This window comes from Marmota flaviventris, chromosome 9, assembly GCF_047511675.1.
Source record: "Marmota flaviventris isolate mMarFla1 chromosome 9, mMarFla1.hap1, whole genome shotgun sequence".
Lineage (NCBI taxonomy): Eukaryota > Metazoa > Chordata > Mammalia > Rodentia > Sciuridae > Marmota > Marmota flaviventris.
The window spans coordinates 80,093,904-80,113,961 of record NC_092506.1 but is presented as its reverse complement, the minus strand read 5'-3'; the positions used below and the strand labels follow the sequence as shown (position 1 = coordinate 80,113,961).

The 20,058-nt window shown below is 39.4% G+C and overlaps 1 protein-coding gene across 2 annotated transcripts in view; it reads right to left on the bottom strand.

Annotated features, from left to right (window-relative positions):
• The window catches only part of Fat3 (FAT atypical cadherin 3), a 483,199-nt gene that overhangs the window by 11,839 nt on the left and 451,302 nt on the right, over positions 1 to 20,058 (bottom strand). For both annotated transcript variants that reach the window (XM_027951397.3, XM_071617163.1), the window contains exons 19-21: positions 19,258 to 19,392; positions 17,304 to 17,461; positions 10,386 to 10,854 (exon numbers count right to left, since the gene is read on the bottom strand). In XM_027951397.3, the coding sequence (XP_027807198.2) occupies positions 10,386 to 10,854; positions 17,304 to 17,461; positions 19,258 to 19,392 (762 nt within the window). The remainder of the gene's footprint in view (positions 1 to 10,385; positions 10,855 to 17,303; positions 17,462 to 19,257; positions 19,393 to 20,058) is intronic.

Genomic DNA, 20,058 nt, shown 5'->3' with positions numbered 1-20,058 from the left:
AAACTGAGTCAGTATCTTTGGGTTGGCCGATTTCTCTAGTAATAATTCCTTTTATCACCTGCACAGAGGGAGGACAAAGGTCTGGAGTCCCATACTGGAAGGATTAGCTGGTGGAGGAGGAGGGGTAGTTGTGGTGTTTTGCATCCAATGAACATCATGTTTATTTAAACCTTTCTATGAAGCACGTGCCAGATAATCTCTAGTTCTAAGACCTTGCCTTTCAGTAGTACGTGCAGTTTTGCCAGGAATTTGGGCAAATGGTTGCATGGGTATGCAGAGGGGAGGTAGGAATCCAGATCAGTTCTACCAGCTTCTTAAACAAACTTTTTGACTAATTCTTATTTTATGCCTGCTGTGGTTTGGTTATGATTTAAGTGTGTCCTCAATGGTGCTTAAAACTTGGTCCCCAATGTGGAGATGCTAAGAGATGATAGAATCAAAAACTGAAATCATCATACTATGGTTAAATTTGCATTCTAATGTTTATAACAGCTGGTTAGGGAGCCACCCCAGGTGACCATCCACAGATGAATGGATAAAGATAATGTGGTGCATATATATACAATGGAGTTCTACTCATCTATAAAGAATGGAATTATGGTATTTTCTAGTAAATGGATGGAACTGGAGAATATCATTCTAAGTGAGATAAATCAGACTCAGAAAGTCAAGGGACAAATGCTTTCCCTCATTATGTGGAAACTAGAGAGGAAAAAGTAATTTTTAAAAAGCAGATCTCACAAAATTGGAAGAGAGATCAGTAGAGTAGAGGTAGGGGACCAAGGAAGAGGGTGGAAGGATGAGAAAGGCAAGAATGGGGGAATAAAATCAACCAAATTATGTTTTATGCATGTATGAATATATCACAGTGAATTCTATTTCTATGTCAAATTATAATGCACCAAAATGAAATACATATGTTCCCTGTTCTCTACTCTTCTGATCTTCCACAGATCAGGGAAAGGGAACAGGAAACTGGAAGAGAGTAGTGAAAAGGGAAGTACTGAAGAATGTATTGGAGCAAGTGATGTTGTGGGCATATATGAGTTTGTATATGAATGTGTCACAATGAACTCCACTACTATGTGCAATTATAATACAGTAATAAAATCATGAAAAGGTGGGTCATAGTGAGACGTTAGGTCACTGGGGGATTGAAATTAAAAGTAAAAAATTACTATCATGATAGTTGGGTTGTGACAGCTATCACCACTATTTTTAAGTAGCCAATGAGGCTTTCTTTTTTCCTAAGATCTTTTGCAAATACTGTAAAGACCCATCCTCACTTTTATGTGCTGGGCTCTTGGGCTAACAATGTGGTTAAGGACTAATGTTGGGATTTTGTGAATTGATTGCTATAGATATAAGACAGTCGAAAATCTATAGACTGAGACAGCGTGTACTCTGATGGATTTCAAAGAAGGCTGGCCTGAAGCCTGTGGGTAAGGAGGCAGTAGTCTAAGGTACACTTGATTCAAACTATGCTGACTTAAGGTTATTTTTTCCAATTTGGGAAGTTGCTCTCCTTAATGGAATTGGGAATTTCTGAAAGCCCTTGGGATTGGGAAGAATGCTTCTTTGTGTCGCCTGGCTAATTCTTGATCAGGAGTGGCAGGTCATTTAGAGACAGAATGACCTGTGATGCTTATATTCTTTCTTAGACTGAAGGATAGGGTGAGACTGGCACAGCACAGGAACGCACATCAATGAATGAGGAGGGAGGAAAGCCAGGAAGGGGCTAAAGCAACTTGGATAAATCATCCAGCTCCTATTTGGCAAACCTCTGACAATTTCTTAAATAAAACTCTATCTCCTGATACAGGGAAGCTGGGAGAAGAAAGGGGCTAAGGAGAGGTTGTCTAGAAATAAGGAATATTTAAATCACTATCAAGGAAACTAGACACTACTATGAGTCATGGGACGCATCCTTATTCAAAGGCAGAGAGGCAATCTGATGTCTCTGTGCCTTGGAAAATGGGAATGTTAAAATGGGATATCACTTCTAGCGTGCTATTTCACTCGTGCACATTTCTTTCTGTATTTTGTTATTTTCATGATCTTTTTGTGGGACATCTAATACTATTTGATACAGCAGTCAGCTTGACTGATTCACCTCCACAGTGCTTAAGTAATCAGCAGGGTTTTGCTGGAGCCAGTTCAGAGGTCCTGAGATATGACTGCTAGATACCGGGGAAACTGGCATGCCAGTTGTTAAACCACTGGTAGCCTAACATCAGACATGGTGCGAGTATCTATTTATTTATTTATGTATTTACCTTTATTCTATTTATTTATATGTGGTGCTGTGAATCGAACCTAGAGCCTCACATGTGTTAGGTGAATGCTCTACCATTGAGCCACAACCCCAGCCCCATGGTGTGAGTATTTACACCAAAGAAATCAGCAAATGCTACAAATATGGGACTTTACTTTTAAAGAGCTGGTTTACTAGCATACCCCCGAATTGGTACTATGATAGACACTGGGATTGCAAAGTCAAGAAAACATCATTTAGAAGCCATTTACAGCTTTTTACAGATTCTCATCAGTAAACAGAGGCTTGGAGAAGCCGATTGCTGATTCAGGATCATGAGGCTGGTGAACTCAGGCAGTCTGGCTTCAGAGTTCTAACCTGTCACCATTGTCCTGAACTGTATTTCTAACCCCTGTACTTCATTATATTTCCTTTGCAAATTTCTCTGTTATCAGAAAGAGGTAAACTGTCTATGATCTGCTCTTGCAATCTGAAACCCATGGGGTAAAGGAGCAGAGGCACTTTGGAAGAAATCTTTTAGAACTTTAAATTTGGAGAAGTTTTTATGTTAACACTGTGAAGGGGAAAGCAATTTGACTTTTTAAAAAAAGTACTTATATTGTTTTTTTTTAATTAAAGAAGAATGATATCTATTGTTCAGCCTCTATGAAAGGCCTGTTTATCAAAATTAAATTGTTTTCACAAAGCTTTAGTTATTATTTAATTATCATATCTTGGGCCCTATTTTTAATAATTTTATGATATCAATGTTTGCCATAATGACACTAAGTGAATCTAATGCTTTATTGTTTAAAATTACTTCCAATAATTCTATGTGGATCATGATAGTAGGACAAGAAAAAGAATAGACCCCAGTACTATCCCAACTCCATGGGAATGCTAGAGAGACCAGTGATTGTCCAAGAATGTCTTAAGTGATTGAGTCAAACTCAAATCCATATTACTTATTCTCAAATCTTTCTCTAAATCTGTTTTAACACTATCACTTTTCAGTGAGCCAGAGCTCCTATGTGCTGGGAATAAGAGGGACAGACTTATAGTCATTTCCCTTTGCTCTCCAGGAAGCAGATAAGCTATAACAAGGTGCACAACATTAGACTCTCCTTCTGGGAGCAAAATAATCATTAAATAATAAAGTGAGTAGCATAATAAAGTTTCTACACTTTCCAAGCATTACCATAAGTTAGTATCACACACAAATAAATGGAAAAGAGTCCCAAGATTTATCCAGGCATTATTTGATCGCACATAGTATTTGACACTTTGATAAACAGAAAAAATTAACTCATTGGATAATTTCAAAATCTTATCAAAAAGAGTAGATTTTCTTTCTGTTTAGCAGGAGAATATTAAACAAGAAAATCATTAATAAGAACAATAGATTGCTATGTGTTAGAAAAATTCTAAGAACTGTCTATGCATTATATATCATTTCATACTTACAACAATTCTATGCCATAGGTACTATTATCATAATTATTTTACAGGTGAGGAAATGGAAGCTTAAATAAGATGTTTTTCCTCACCATTGCCTATGCTAATGAGTGGCAAATATACTTAATACTCGGTTCCCAAATTTAGAAAGGAAACGGTTTTACCAGCATTGAGATACATATACAAAAAAAGCCATAGTTTCTTTTATTTCAAATCTTGGCAAAATAGGAAGTGTATTTTTAAGCACTGTCTCAAAGCTGTGTTCCTGTTTACAATCCTTCTAGTTATAGCAGATGCAGATGGTTTTGAAATCTGCACCCAGACAAACTTAAAATGCCTTCTCCTTTCCTTGCTCAAAGATGAACATTGCAAAAACTATTACATGCAAAAATAGAAATGGAATAAGCAATTATGGAGGGAATTTGGGCTGGGCAGGCAAAAAGAAAAAAAAATCAAGGTAATTTATATTTTACTCCTTTGACTTAGCAGTTGTTTCTGACCTGATTCATCCAGGTAATGGCTTCTACCCTCTTGCCCCACTTGGTGGTGTAAGTGAGCATCAGTCTGATCCTAGCTTGGCAGCCTTGATAAGGGATATAATATCTGCCTGCTGCACAAAGGTAAAAGTAATGACAATAAATGTGCAATGAGCACATGGGATCTCAGTCAGTATCAACTTCCATGCTTGCTAACTTAAGGATTTTATTTAGAAACTCCAAGAACTTACAGGACTTGAGGAGGTGTCTGTGATGTGTGGTGGGGCCCTGAGTGCAAGTTTAAGTTCTGGCTGTTGCCCACCAGCTGAATATGATCATGAGTGCAGTGCCTGACCCTCAGGAACCTCCTTACTTTTTTCTGACAAGTGCTACTCACCAACACTTCGTAGGGAACAAAAAGATTTCTGGATTCATAAACCACAATGCAGCACATAAACATTAGGCACTTTATTGTTCTGATCACTATGGATTCTGAAATCAACTTCATCTCTGTGTTGCTTATAAACCAAACAACTGCATGTCATGGGAGATTTTTACTGTGGCTATTGGGCTCAATACTGGGAGATATTCAGACCTCTGATCTATGCAAATCTTAATTCATGTGAGAAACCAGGTGGATGAATTATCATATGAGACACTAATCACAAGTGGGGACAAGCTCAGCAGCCAGCCAGCCATGGCCTCCATCACTACCTTGCCATTTCAACTTTTAGTCACTTTGACTTTTCTCTTTAACCAAGCAGGCTACATCCAATGCCTTTAGACCTTGTAAAATAAAAACCTTTGAAGAGGAGAACTATAACTTTCCCTAGGAGAGCTGGCTCACCTTTCATACATTGTATATTGAACCAAACCTTTAATATTTTCTTTGAAGCTCTACAAACCTTTAGTGCACTCACAACATTAGGCACACAATAAATTCTCACCTTCTAGTATGTTCTTTTATGTGTGCACATAACCTACTTTAGGATTTTGAGTTTTTCTATAGTAGCTATAATTATTAATGCTATTATTGTGAGAATTTCCCAAAGTACAAAACAACAACAACAACAAGAGATTAATTCAATATTTAGAAGTTACCCAGAAAAAGAAAAAAAAATTCCAAAGCTGCAAAACTCACCCAAATTATGCCTGCAGTATATTCACAGCGAGTCTGGCTTCTTTCTACCTGTGTTTCTATTCAGTGGGCCAGTAGGTGAAACAGATATGAGAACCCTGTTCAACTTCCCTAAACCATCTGTGAGGAGAGGGAGGCTGCACAAGTGGCATTTATTGATCACGGAGAGAGCAGTGAGGCCCAGAATTCAACACAGAGCTCAGCATAATGCAGACACTCAATTGAAGATTGATAGATCCAATCTATCTATACCAGTGATTCCTTACAAATTAAGGACACAAAATACTCAACAAACCCTGGCCCAAAGTGGCATGAGGACTTGGTTGCCCAAAACATCTGAGCATTTGCAACACTTGGGAATCCATTTCATGCAACCTGATAGCCAGAATACTCATGACTGCTTAGAGAGAATAGACAGACACTATTATTTTTATCTTGGAGAGGAGCTCAGGTAACCCAAAATTCTTAATATGGGAACAATGCTCCATCTTTCATCAAAAAGTTTTTTTAAAAATATAGGCTGTTTATTTGACTTTCAATTTCCCTGTATCCTATGTCTGTTTACCTCTCCTGGAACTCACCCAGGGGCATTCATACAAGCACAGAGTCATTGAGATTTGTGAATGTCAGTAGTTTTGAAACTTGGATGTGCATAGAACCATCCTGAAGACTTGTTTAAAATAAAAATGTCAAAATTCTTCCCTTGTGGATTCAGATTCTGTATGTTGGGCACCTTACCTCCAAACTTTTCTTGGCAGTAAGCTCAATAATTTGCAAATACAATGTCACCTAACAGAAAGTACCTCTGATATGGATGGCAATTGATGGAGCCAGTAAATAGGTTTTCCTTTTTCATTAATAATCAAGAAACTTAAAAAAATAACACTGTCTCATCTTAACAAGGTCTTCAGATGATTTAATGTATCTTAGAGTTGTGCCTGCATGTCTATAATATGAGAAAAAAAGAACTAGAATTTTCCCCAGGTTCCAGGGTAGTTTGGAAATAGAAAAATCAGTAAGTATATCATGTAGAGAGCTTATTACAATACAGATTGATTGAGTGAGTTTGGGGTAGGATCTGAGATACTGCTTTTCTAACATTCCCAGTGATGATGATGCTGGCCTTTGGAACACACTTTGAGTATCAAGGGGCAAGAGTCTAGATTGGCGAGTTCCCACAATCTGGGTCAAATCCGGCTTCATCACTTTTGTGATGCTAGGCTAGTTAGTAGCTTCTCAGGCCCATTTCTTCTTAGGGAGTGGGTCAGTAGGAGGGAAAAACAGACCATCCCCATAGTATTGTTGTGAGAATTAAATATCCCAGAGAATAAACTCTTTAAAAAGGTAATCCCTTATCACAGTGTCAAACACACAGCAAAGGTCTAACAAATAGTAAGTCTTACTACTAAAAATGAACCCAACTTTTCATTTCAGGCCTTAGGCTTCTAGTCTCATGCAAAACTGTCTGAGTGTCTATTTCTGGACTAATGACTGCCTGACTTAGTGCATTGCTTTACCAAATGATAGCCTAGCCTCAATTATATTTTCTGTTAGTAGGCTTGAGCTCAGTACAATAAGACACAGACGATTGGGCACTCCTTATTCAGATTGTGGGTGCTTACTGTTTTTTTTTCCCTGCTTACTGGGTCTGGAAATGTAAGGGTTATAATAGGCCCTAATCATTTCTTCTCCAGGGTGGTTGCTATTTCCAGTTCATGTTTATGAAATACATATAATCTTAAGGCATTACCAAGAGAGAAAGCCTTCCTTCTGTGGTTGATTTACAGAGTCATATTTACCCTCTTATTACAAGTCAGCATTCTGGGATCTGACTCCCCTGGGGTTCTTATGGCTTCCTTCTGGGGCAGCCAATGTCATAACATTGGTAAAAACCGCTGACCATGTCATTCCAAACTAGAAGATGTGGCTTCCTTGCCCTGATTCATGCCAAAGGTTTTATTGGGTTTGGGGTGGTTGGAACACCCTACTTTCCTGCAAGAAAATGCTTCTTGCTGTGGGTTGCCTGCCTTAAAGGTTCTAAATGTTCTGCAACAATATGCTAGGATGGCCACAGCTTGAGAATGTAAAGTATCTTCCCCGGAGAGGCAATGATCAATGCTTCAGTGTTCTTCAGTGGTCAAGGGGAAGACCATGCTGAAACATGTGTCCTGAAATTTTAGAGGAACACATGGCACAGGTTCCAACAACAGAAAGATATTCAAATAAATAAATTTTGTCCTCAGTGCTGTCATGTGCAAGGAGTCATCTTTTAAGCACTTCATCCTACTTTCCCTAGCCCAGATTTCCTCTTTGAATGCTGCATGCATCCCAGCCTTTGATCTGGGGACCCAAGACTGTCTGTCTCTGTGATTAGATCTTCTTGGCAGCTAGAGAGAATTCTTGAGGGCATGAATACTTTTTCATTAAAATCTCCAGTCTTATTCTTCTTTTTAAACTAAGCTATTATAGCTAAGAAGATTTTCCTTTTATTTTAAGTAACCTTATAATTAACTACACAGTTTCATACATATAGGTAAAGACCAAATTATTGATTCTTTCTTTTCTTTTTTACCCTCCTCTCTTTGGCATTAGGGAATTTGCAGGTAGGATACAGGAACCTAGCAAAAATTCCTCTGATATGAGACCAAGAAAATAGATTCTTTCTCCTCTTTTCTTAGAGGCCAAGACCTCATTCCTATAATCATGAAGTAGGTAAGTAATTTCTCACACATTAGAAGAGGAATCCTGTGCTTTTGGTCCTCAGGGAAGTAATGGGAGACCATACTCTCAGGGGCTGCTGAACTAAGTACCACTGAACTAGCTTGGGAATAGCTTTGGTGGGCAGGCTGCTCCTATGGGGCCCCCTCTACTAAACAGAGATAGTAAGTTTGAGAGAAGGGATTTGTGTAGATGGAGGTAAGGAAAGAAACTATCTTTGCTTTAGAAAAACATAGCCCCTAAGTACAAAAGGGAGAATTGAACTGATAAAAGGCTGTATCATTTTGTAAGAAAGAGAACCTATATAGAGTCCCAACCCCAGTACCAATAAAAGAATGAAGTTAAGAGCAGCGGGAGGAGGGGGGGAGTGTGTTCTAGGCAAGGCTGGGCCATTAGGGATGGGATGGAAAGTTCTCAAGGCCATGTGAAAAGTATATGGCAGGTGGGTCCTTCATGCTAAAATTTGATTAAACCAAAAGGGATTAAAAAATAGACGAAAATTTCTGTTTCTTATATGGGTCTTAGTCATTTAATTAACATACCTGCCCTGAATACTTAACTAAAGGATTTCATGGCAATAAAAAAATAAAATGCACATTGAAGAGTGAGATTCCATGGTCTTTTCCCTTCACTCAGTGATTATTATTATTTTAAAGATAACCCATTGTGGAAGCCCATAGCTCTGCCAGCAAAAACAACGTCCTGCCATCGTTAAAAGTATGTTACAATTTGTGGCTGTGTACCCAGGATTTGACATGGAGTGGTGTTCTGTTTCAACCCAATTTAATTATATGCTCCTTTTATATATCGTAGATGGCTCACACTAGCAGAATTGTTTTGCCTGGTGAAAAACTGGCCATGACTTGTCATAATGGGCTGGTTTATAGAACCACTGAAGTATAGTTACTGCCCATCATTCGGGAATTATGGCACCATAACAACCCTTTATTTACATATACTGCTGAGACAGTAAAAACAGCAAATAGATTTCTTAAATTGAGACGGCAGAAATTTCCCCCCAGGGTACTTGGCCCTCATTGTGGCAGTAACATATGCAAGTCTAAACAACTTTGGTGTCTGTATTTCGGCAGTGCATCATTTCACGGACAGTTTATAACATTCTAATAATAAAATGGACTCTAAATTTGGAGTTGGGCTTCACAAACATTAGATGGTAATGCACACAGCAGAATCTTTTAAGTGATTTGTGAAGAAGTTTTAAATTTGCTAATCACACTACCGCTGAGCAGCACAGCAAAGAAGCTGGAGTGGAGTCAGTGGTAGGGCTGTTGGGAGGTGGCAAATTTCAGCCAGAAGAATGTCTGACCTAGTTTACCTTAACACAGAAACAGCATCTGGGTAAAGTCAGGGATTCTTTTATCTTTATACTCCTAGATCTTAAATAATCTTGGCTTTTCCCTCAAACAATAGAAATACTCTATAAATCTCTCCCTCCTACCCTTTTTTTTAAATCTCTTTCTTTCCTAATAATGTATCTTTGGGGGAAAATATTAGAGTAAAGCATCATGTCCTCCTTTAATGTCATCCCTCCTGAGATTTCATGTACATTTCCCTCTCCTTATTTATTTATTGGGTACCTGGGATTGAATTCAAGGGCACTAAACCACATCCCCAGCCCTATTTTGTATTTTATTTAGAAACAGGGTCTCTCTGGGTTGCCTTAGCACCTCATCATTGGGATGGCTGGCTTTGAACTTTCGACCCTCCTGCCTCAGCCTCCAGAGCTACTGGGATTACAGGAATGGGCCACCATGCCTAGCCTCCTTCTCCTTATTCTTGACTTCCTGCTCCTTTTTAGAGCCCTATCACTAGACTGCTTAATATGCTTTCAAGTATGCTCCAAGGGCCTCCACTATAGTTCTATTCTTGGGGTGCCAAATTCATCCCAACCACTTGTAGCTCCTAGAAGAGTTATGTTTATGCAACTCAGACTGCTACACATCATTCTTCAGTGACAGGTAGTTGGCTCATGAAGGTCCAACTTGAAATGGTGTCCTGTTAGCTCAAGCCACAGAAGACTAGAAAGTTTTGGGGTAGACAGGGGAAGGGGCAGAATTCATGGCATCTATGGTCTCCTGGGTATCATACTGCACTTGAGGGATTCTGCAAAGGACTGGCTAAACTGGACAGTAATAGACAAGCTCTTTGGTAAAGAGGATTAAGAAGTTCTGTGTGCATCTTGGGTGTGAGTACTCCACTCTAGGAGAGCTCCTGGGTTAGTTATGGCTATGTGGGCAGTGTCTCCTGCAGTTGGTACTGCCACATACATCATAGGCCCTCCGCTGCCCTCCCTGCAGGGTGCCCATAGTGCCCATGCACTCACCCCCAGAGGGCAGGCCTGTGCAGCTGCCACCATGCTGGCAGGGACTGCGCTCGCAAGCATCGGGGTAGAGCACGCAGCCCAGCTTCAGCTCTGTCAGGCCCACAACTTCTGCGAAGCTGCTGCGCTTGTTCTGCAGAGGCAGCTCATTGTTGTTCAGCACCACTGAGTCCAGGCAGCCCTGGAAGCCGCTGAGCACCTGTGTGATCCGCGTGTCGGTCAGGCTGCGGATGTTATCTGCCTGCACCAGGGCACCGAAGTAGATGGTACTCTCTGTGTTCAGAGTCTGGAAGTAGAGGGGCGCCCTGCGTCGTTCCACGTAGCTATCATCTAAGGAAAGGCTCGTGAAGTTGCGGTTGAGCTCCAGGAAGACGGAGTGCCAGCTCCCATCATTGACAGTGCGGCCGGAGATGCCCAAGATTCCAGGGCCACTACCGCAGTCCAGCTGAAACCACAGCTTGCCGTCCACAATCTGTGTGGGAAGCAATACCCGAGCCCTTTTACATTTTGCATCTTTCAATATGTTCCCAAACACCATATGACCTTAACTAACCAGAGGGCTTCATAAGGAGTCTCAAGATGGATATTGCTTTTGATCCAGTCAAATCTGCTGTGGTTTGATTTTTAACACCCTTCCCCTTTATCTGTCATGAAAATGCATGCCTGATGTGTCGCAAACCTTCCTGTATTTAGTGACCTGAACACCACTTTAGAAATCTATCGTTTCTCTTCTCTGGACCTTCTCCCTTTTAAAATTCACAGCAATATCCTTGTTTAGATGTATTTATTCTCTGCACCCTTCTTAGTCATTTCCACCATAGGAATGATCTCTGTGAACTCATTAATACTTTTTGGACATGCAACACATGCTAAGCAGTGTAATAGGTGTAATGGAGGAAAAAAAGAATTATTGACTCTGCCCTTCTAGGCTTATGGTTTAATGGGGGAGTTGACTACATGCATATACTTATATATTCCTCAAATAAGTTTATTTGAGTGTGCTATAGGGGAGAGAAGGAGGACAGGAAGAAATTCAGATTTCCTAGTTCTCAGCTTCATAAGTATTTTAGCTTTGGAAACTTTTCTCTATTAAACACTAGCATTATTCTTAAAATAGTTCTTTGGTATGTAGTGCATCACAAAATGCTCAGGGCTTACCATTTGCTTAGAACATATGTATATTTAACAACATCTGTTCTTCCAGGAGGATCTTCTAGTTAGCTACTCATACCTTGTGGGTATTTTCAGCTTCTAGTCTAGGGTGCTGTAATTGAGAATTGCTTTGATTGCACTGATATAAGGGACAGCATCCATCTCCCTCCAGGAGACTAACCCCAGGGGAAAGCATGTGCAATTGAAGCATACTGGTTAGTAACAAGCTGCTGGGTAGCAATTAATCCTCCATGGAGAGCCAGTTCAACTGTTGCTGAGGAGATGGGCTGGCCTTTGACTCCTTTGTGGTCCACCTTTGTCCATATTTCTAAAAAAATGTTAGGTGGCTTTAGCATCATGGCCATGAGGGCTGGCCTCTGTCTAGCCAAGTTTATATTTGGCCATGAAGGGATTCACAGCCAGAAACTGTTAGACAAAAGCTTCTTTTCTGGCCTGTGTCTATGATCCAGCAAAAAGATCCCGTGGAGGCCAGTGCCAGTCATGAAAGGGGGGCTGCCTGTCCATGGAGGATCTGCTGGCTTTTGTATTTCGGGACAGAACACAGATACTTGTCAAGAGAAGAAAAGAAAATGAAAGGAAAGGAAATGACAGGGCAACACAGACCTTCCAGGTCACTAACAGCTAAGGAGATATAAATATCCATTGAATTCATAGAAATGAGCTGAAACTTTCCAAAATGAGTTTTACTCATGGTAGACTTAGTGAGTATCATGGCACTACCCATTATGACAAATTAAACATTTCTTCAATTATGTTTAAGTATGTTCCAAAGACAACCAATTCTGCTTTTGTGAATCCACAGATTCTTTCATTCTGATACCCTCTCATCTGCACATAAAGTTTATAGGTTCATACCATATTAACATGTATGTATGGAATGCAAGGGGCTTTGTGAACCAGGCAGAGCCCTGGGAATTGAGGAATGCTGAATCTAACTCAGGCTCTGTCAAGTACCACTCAGGTAACTGGTGACAGTGGCTTGGTTTCTCTAGGTTTGAATCTGGAGAACAGAACTACTGTGGCTTGTTTTACAAGGATACAGTGCCCACTGCAGAATGCTTGGCCCCATGGTACACACTTTTTACATACATATTCTGCTCTGTAACATAAATGTTCAGATATAAAAGGACTGAGACAAATATATTTATTTTCTTGTCAGGGACCTTTCACATATAATCTCATACAATTGCTTTTGCCTCTTTGTTGTTGGTCACAAAATGGAATGAATGGATATTGTAAGTCATACCAGAATATGTACTCGGTGACAGCTCCTGGATAATATCCATATTTGTATTTCAATGTAAGCAAGCAATAAAATGATCAAATGTGACTTTGGAGACTACTTTTTTTCTGCCATCGCCCATCTGCTGTTTTGCCCTGTGGCTACAGTATGCCGTCCCTAGTCTATCATGGAAAATCTGATGGTAGTTGCAATTCATGTAAAATTTTGTAAAAGAATGTTCAATTAGTATATTATTTGGTCCATTCCCCTTTCCTACTCCTACTGAGTCCCTTTGAATTAATAACTAGTTACAAATTCACCCAGAAGGACTGACATGACTGAATCTACTTGCACAGTTCAAAGTTCTGTAATTAAGGAGTAAAATTATCCCATATGAACACTGAGCATGATTAAGTGTCCTTTTTTCCTGTTTTAAAATAACTGCAGTAATGTTGCTAAATGAAAGAAACCAGATGCTTACATGATCTTCACCTTTTTACAAAGAAAAAATAATTTGAATCTTCACAGTTCTAGTTTGGATATCATCCTTGTTTATATGACAACCTAGAATGCTGATGCCAAAAGTTACCTTGTGAAAAGTTAATAACCTTTTGCTATTTCCATGCATATTATGCTAGGGAGAGGAAAGAACACTTTGTTCTTTTCATGTCTGAGACCTCTCACACGGGAAAAATATGCTCTGATCCCATTCAACTTTTCTTTTCTTCAGAATAGGGTCTATCTAGTTTTAAAAGATCCTTCTTTTCAAAGGATGAAGCTTTCTCAAATCAGAGGGCAAACTATTTTAATAAAAATTGAGGTGTGCATAAAGCTGTAAGAATAGTCTATAATAATAATAATATTGAAAGGATGTGGTTGAGCTAGGTAAATGCATCATTCAGAGAGTGTTGCCCTAATGTTATAAAGTATTTAGATCCTTGCAATTGTTTGAAATTAGTGATGTGCTTTAACAGATATTCAGTGGCTTCATGTCAAAAGATGAGAAATCAGAGCTAAAAAGTAATTTTGTGGAAAAGTAGGATTTTGAGTAAAAGTGTCAATTATGGCACAAAGTCTTACAACATCAGATCCTTGGTGTGAGGCTCTAGAAAATGAAGCACAATTATGGATCTTATAAGAAGTGTATTAAATATTTTTTGAAAAAGAGACTTTTAAAAAATCTATTTTCATATTAATGGCTACCTGGCCCAGGGTAAGTGCTCCAAAGTATGCTCTGAAGAAATAAATAAATGGATGAATGATCATCGCAGTCCCTTGACTCTCTTGTTTTTTTGATAACTTCTGAGTACTTCAACATGCTTGCCTCTGTCACATGCCCAGACCCACTATTGACTAGATATTCCTTTGAGCAAGTCACAGCAAATGTAGAGATTCAAACCCACAAGGAGGGGAAATAAGAATCAAAAATACATGTATGTGAAAGTACTTTGTAAACCGCTGGGAATTTTATTGTTATTATATAATATAATTATTAGTTAAATTCACTTCTCAGTGACCCTCTTACATAGACCTTGGAACTCTTGAGTCTGGTAGGAAGATTATTCCTTGGTACCTTTTGGTCTATGCTGGGAGGATCTGACCATACCAAGTTGTTAGTTTTATAAATCAAATGAACTTTCTCTATCTTTGTTTTGATCTCAAAATAGCCATCTCTGAGAATATATTACCTGTAACTTTCTTAAAAGGTAAGCACTTGGTATTTCTAGATTAACAGCCAAGGTCTCCTTGTGCTTTAGGTATATTGCAACAGAAAGACTGACACAGAGAAAAATTTGCTCTCGGAAATTTCTCTTTATATCTCTTCTGGTAACATGTTTCTTTTATAGGTATGAGGAGAGTCACAGAATCTATCCCACTATTTTCATGGTTCCTTTGGCTGCCAGGAAACTCAGAATTATGATTTATATTGAATCAAAGTAGTTCCCCTGGACCTAGATTTTTTTTTTTTTATTAATGATATTCCTCCCTTCTCTGCTTCAATGGTTGGCTCTTAACCTTTTATTTTCATCTTAATGGTGCTTTGATTTTATTGCATTTGGGTGTTTATGGTAAGCCTGAACTCTCTTTCGGAAGACAAGGTATTAAGGATAGGAGGGGAATGAGTGCCTTTTATTATTGCCAAGAGGCAGTTAACTCTTTGTCCATGAGCATTTTAACTTCTTGAGGTATCCATTAAATCCTTTACCTATCTTTAAGGGGTGCCCTTCACTCCACTGATTATGTTAAATATGTTTTTAGAGAGCCACTCTGATTGGGGAAACATAAACAATGAAGAGGTACACTTTAAACAAAGCATTTCAGCTTAGTTGCTAAACCAAAGTAAAAGGCACATACTGTGCCTAAAGCCAATGAAATTAAGTCTTGCATGAGGCTGCAAATGTTAAGCAAACAGATTCAAATCCCCTAAGTGGATATTGCTGGTGACTGTGGGAGAGTATCTGCAGTAGTTCAGTACAGCTGGGTCCTGCTTTGCTCAAACCCAACATATGAAAAGCAAACTTACAGGACAGAGTAGGGGTGATGATTCACATCACAAAGGGATTAATGGAAGGGGTCCTTCAAATGGCAACCATCCCTGGTTTATTGCAATTCCATTTATAGAAGTTCAATTTACACAACTTTCATAAACATGCTTGTTTCTTGAAATACAATATACCTTAGGAACTGGAGCTGCCTAAAAGGTTTAATTATTCTTCCTTTCCATCCCTAGGGATCTGCACATTGCAGACACTTGTCAGTGAAGTGTCAAATGACAAGCTCCATTTTAGGATCAAGCCATTCAGGTCCACTGCTTTTGTCCTCTCTCAAATTTAGTGCTCTACAGAGATTTGTTAATAGAAAGTATCTGTCTCATAGGGATGTTCTGTAACCCACAGCCCTGGTTAGAGCTTGGAGGAGGAGGAGGGACCATCAGTGAGACCAGGGAGAGCCACTGGGAGTGGAAGCTCAGAACGGGTAGAGACCTTCCCAGCGATTACACAAAACCCCAACTGTCAGGACTATTTAGAAAATGATCTACTAACGCAAGACAGGCTGCTAGAGGAGCCAGTAGTGGATAAAAACAGGGCGTAGGCTTTTGAATTTTTCTTCTTCTACTGGAAATATCTGACTTGAACATATTTCCTCTAAAACTGTGCATCTATAGTGCTTCTTTTATTTTCTTCTAAAAATGTTCCTTTCCACTCCAGAGCTAAAATTATTCTCTGAGTTCAATAAATAAGGATAGTGGGAGATTTACCATAAAAATATCCAACTTTTAAACTTCAACTCTCTGCTCACTCACGCTGGCCACCCAGCAATACTGGTGATAGCAGAGTAGGTGAGTTTTGGTCTATGTGATAGTTATGTGGAGTTACTGGGGTTTAACATGCTCTGCATTTCTCTCCCACCTCATCAGCCTTCAGAATTAGATACTGGGCCACCCAATCGACTTGGATATGACATATTGAACAATCAAAGCATAGATACTAGAAAGGTCCTTCATATTCCTAGTTAAGTCCAAATCTTGGTGAGGGAACGATTTCTAGCTCCTCTAAAATACTAGAGAGGCTCTGAGAGTTTCTGAAAAGCACTTACAATGGACGGGTATAGCAACCTGCTGAGAATAGCATCAAATGAAATACATCTCCCTTGTCCTCATGCTAGAAGGCTGGATCTGGTCTACAGTTGTCCAGAATGTGATCTCTGATGAAATGAGTTTCAGCGGCAAGAGAGAGAGGATGTCGTGAAGATCAAAGGCAAGAAGAGAGAGACCCTGAAAGGCGGGTCCAGGACTTGCCACTTAGCTATGCAAGCCTAGCTAAATAATATAACCTCTCTAAACTGCAGTCCTCTTCTTCATCCAATGGGGATGATAATGTATAACAATATTAACTTTATTTTTTTTAGAAATGAAGTACATAAAGCTGTTAGTATTTTTGTTGTTGTTCTCATGAAAGCACTAGGTGCCCTGGGCTGAATACAAATGCCTGATTTGCTCTAAAGGAAATCTGCGTGCCATAACAGGGTTTTTGAGTCTGGGGAATGATTTAACAATTGGATTACTTTGGTCATGATAGGGTATGTGGAGTCTTATCTTACCTGATTTCCAACTTCCCCACTAAGCAGGAAGAGAAGTTGCCTTCAGAGGTCAGTGGGGACAGACCCCTGTGGTAGAAGAGGAGACAGACAATCCTTTAAAGACCACCTGGCATGGAACTGATGAGGGCACTCTTCTAACGAACTGTTGAGCAGTTACAGCTCAAAGGAGGCCAGTCCTTGAATCTTCCCTAGAGGGAGATGCCCCAATCTACCAAGAGCCAATTTTGAAGCCAAATACTCAAAAGGAAATGGGACATTGGCACACTTCCCAGTTCTGCTGCTGCTCTCCTTTGCCCTGAAGTCTGCTCTGGTTTTTCTAAACTCAAACGAGCACAAAATCAAAACTGATTTCATCAGTCCCCAACCCAAAGCCAAAATACTCACCTGAAAACTGACCATAGGAAAAGATACCCCATTTTACACACCTTCAGAATTATACAGGGATTTGCTCTGGTGTACATTATAATCCCATTGCTTTGCAGGGTTCGCAGGCGCAGAGCTAGCTTGAAGTCTTCTTCTTTGCTATTTTCGGAAAGCCGATATTTGATGTAACTGTTTCCAGCAAAGCTGAGAGAAGTGTGCCCTGAGAAGACCATTACAAGAAGACATGTTCTTTTTAACATCCAGAAACAAGCAGGATACACAAAATTACCCCAAAACTGCCAAGCAAGTTGGTTAAAGACCATAGGAAATTAATGAAGGCATCAAGGAAAAAAGCAGTTTTGATTTAAAAACTGGTTCTTCATTTTATGTCATTCTCTAATTTCAAAGCAAAAAAAAAAAAATATATTAACCAGTCAGCTACCAAAAAGTCTTTTTATCTTATATCAAGGGCAACTTGGTAAAGTTCTACAACCTGTTTTTCTTAGTGTCACTAAATTCCAACTGCCACTTTCAAAAAATAGCACTAAGATACCACTTCATGACTCCCTCAATCCCCCTTCACTTAGGCACTTAAGAACTTTCAGTTCTGTGAAACAAAGACTACAAACATTTTAAAATAATATCCATATTCCTCCACTATCCTAATTTCAAATAGCCAATTGATGTCATTTGCACTATGTTGAAAAAAAGTAACTGATAGGAAGGAAATTCATGTATAGTAACAATTCCATTTTCTGGCTGTTGATTTCAAGGCTTCCCTTCCCAGAATCTTTAGTCCAAGTCCCCATTGCCCAATTCTGAGTTCACTATCTTTTATAACTTGTCTTCAACTTTATGATATAACAAGGAAAGTAATGGCTGAAAAAAAATGGCCTTGCTGGGGTGAAAGTTGGAAATGTGAAAATATACCAAGGGGATGATAATCAAGGACAAAGTTTTCTACCTAGAAAGGAGAAAAGAGTTTTGACAAAAGTGACATCAGAAGTCATAAGATTTGATTTTATGGTCACCACCTGCAAATCCATCTGCTAAGTGTATAGCACACATAGTAGGGCAGGAGCAGCACCCTTTTCTTTTAATTCTAAGACTTAGTTGACTTATGCAAGCATTTTGGTTGTCCCTTTGATTTATGGGCAGCTCCATTCTTAAAATCAACTGCAAAAGAACCTTGGCTTCCATTTTTTATGAACAATGCTTCTCTTTGCAAAGGCAGAATTTCTACACATACCAGGCCTAATTATTTTTTATTTCCACTGTAATTACTATTATTATCATTACTTAATAAATATTACTTGGATTCCAAAATTAGTATCGGTGTGCCTGTATTCAAAATATACTTATAACAAAATGAGGATTCTATGGATACCCAAAATGAATAATACTCTTTTTAGAGACAAGGAGTGGTAGATAATCTGTGAAGCAAAAGAAATATTGAAATCGAGTGAAGAAAAGAAACAATCATTTGAATTAAAACCATATAAATACTGATTTTTTTTTCTCTCTCTCTGGAACATGATTTTGGTTGTACATTTCCAGGGGAGAGCTACTTATTGCTCTGGTTGGGGTTACTATATGGATGATCAACAGGATCAGCTCAGTTCTACCTCCTGTTCATCTGTTTGTGGCTATGGATATGTGCCGCCCTCTGAACATCAAAAGCTCTGCCACAGATACTCTGACTCTGCCTAATGGATAGACTTCTATTTCCCATAATTTCACATTCTTCACAGCCATGTGAAATGACTGAGAACACCTGTTGTGGTCTCCTTTTTATATGAGGAGCTCAGTCTTTACAATTTTCTTTAGTACAGTGCTGCTGCACTAAGTCCCAAGTAAATGTGAGAATGAATGGCTGTTAACTGTTTTCCATCCTGAAGAAAATCACTGCATGCATACAGTCATGTCTCCTGGAAAGGCCTGGGCATGTGATTTACTCCAGGGCAAGTGTTTCAGAATTATGAAATTAGACCCTTGTCATTCCAAAACCCTCTGCACCTGAGCACTCTCCAAGCTTCCCTGGTGGACACTGGCAGAGGAACGGTCTCCTGCTGGCTTCATAACCAACACACTGCATGTCACCCGGACACGGCTTCTCCACACAAGGATCGTTGGACCCTGGGCACAGTCCTCCTGTGACAAAGTGGGAACAGGCATGATCAGTACACAAAAGGATTCACCCAACATTTTAGGGATCATAGGAATGGATAAAGAGCTGGCTGCTACAAGCTCTGAGCCAAGTAATAAAGAGGGTATCCGGAAGCAGAAGCATTCCAATGGGCTTTACCTATAACTGCCTAAAGCTCATGGCCAGACTGAAGCAGGTAAGATGTAAATAGAAACTGGGCACACCTGGAGGTTGAGGTGGGACGGGCAACGTAGTCTCAAAAAAAAAAAAAAAAAAAAAAAGTAGCAAATGGAAATGGAGCTTCTCCTCCTTTGGGATAAAGTATTTTCATGTGCACTTGGAACAAGTTCAGCTGAAGAAAGATCACTGTGCAAAGGTTCTACTAGTATTGACCGGAGTGGGGTTTCTGAATCTTGGCAGCCATTTGCATGTGCCCCTGTATTTAGATTTCTTCTACAGCTTATCTTTGCCCCACAAAACTTGAGGGTAGACCACAGAAGATGTTAGTTGTTGATTTCAGGGCAGTGGGTAGAAAATGTTTCTAAAGAAAATATGCCTAATTCTCAATTGTGAAAGCACAACTTGCATTGCTTCCTAATCCCTTCTGCTACATGCTATTTTATTGATTAGCTGGAAGCATGCCCTAGCAGCTATCAAAAATAGTAGTATTA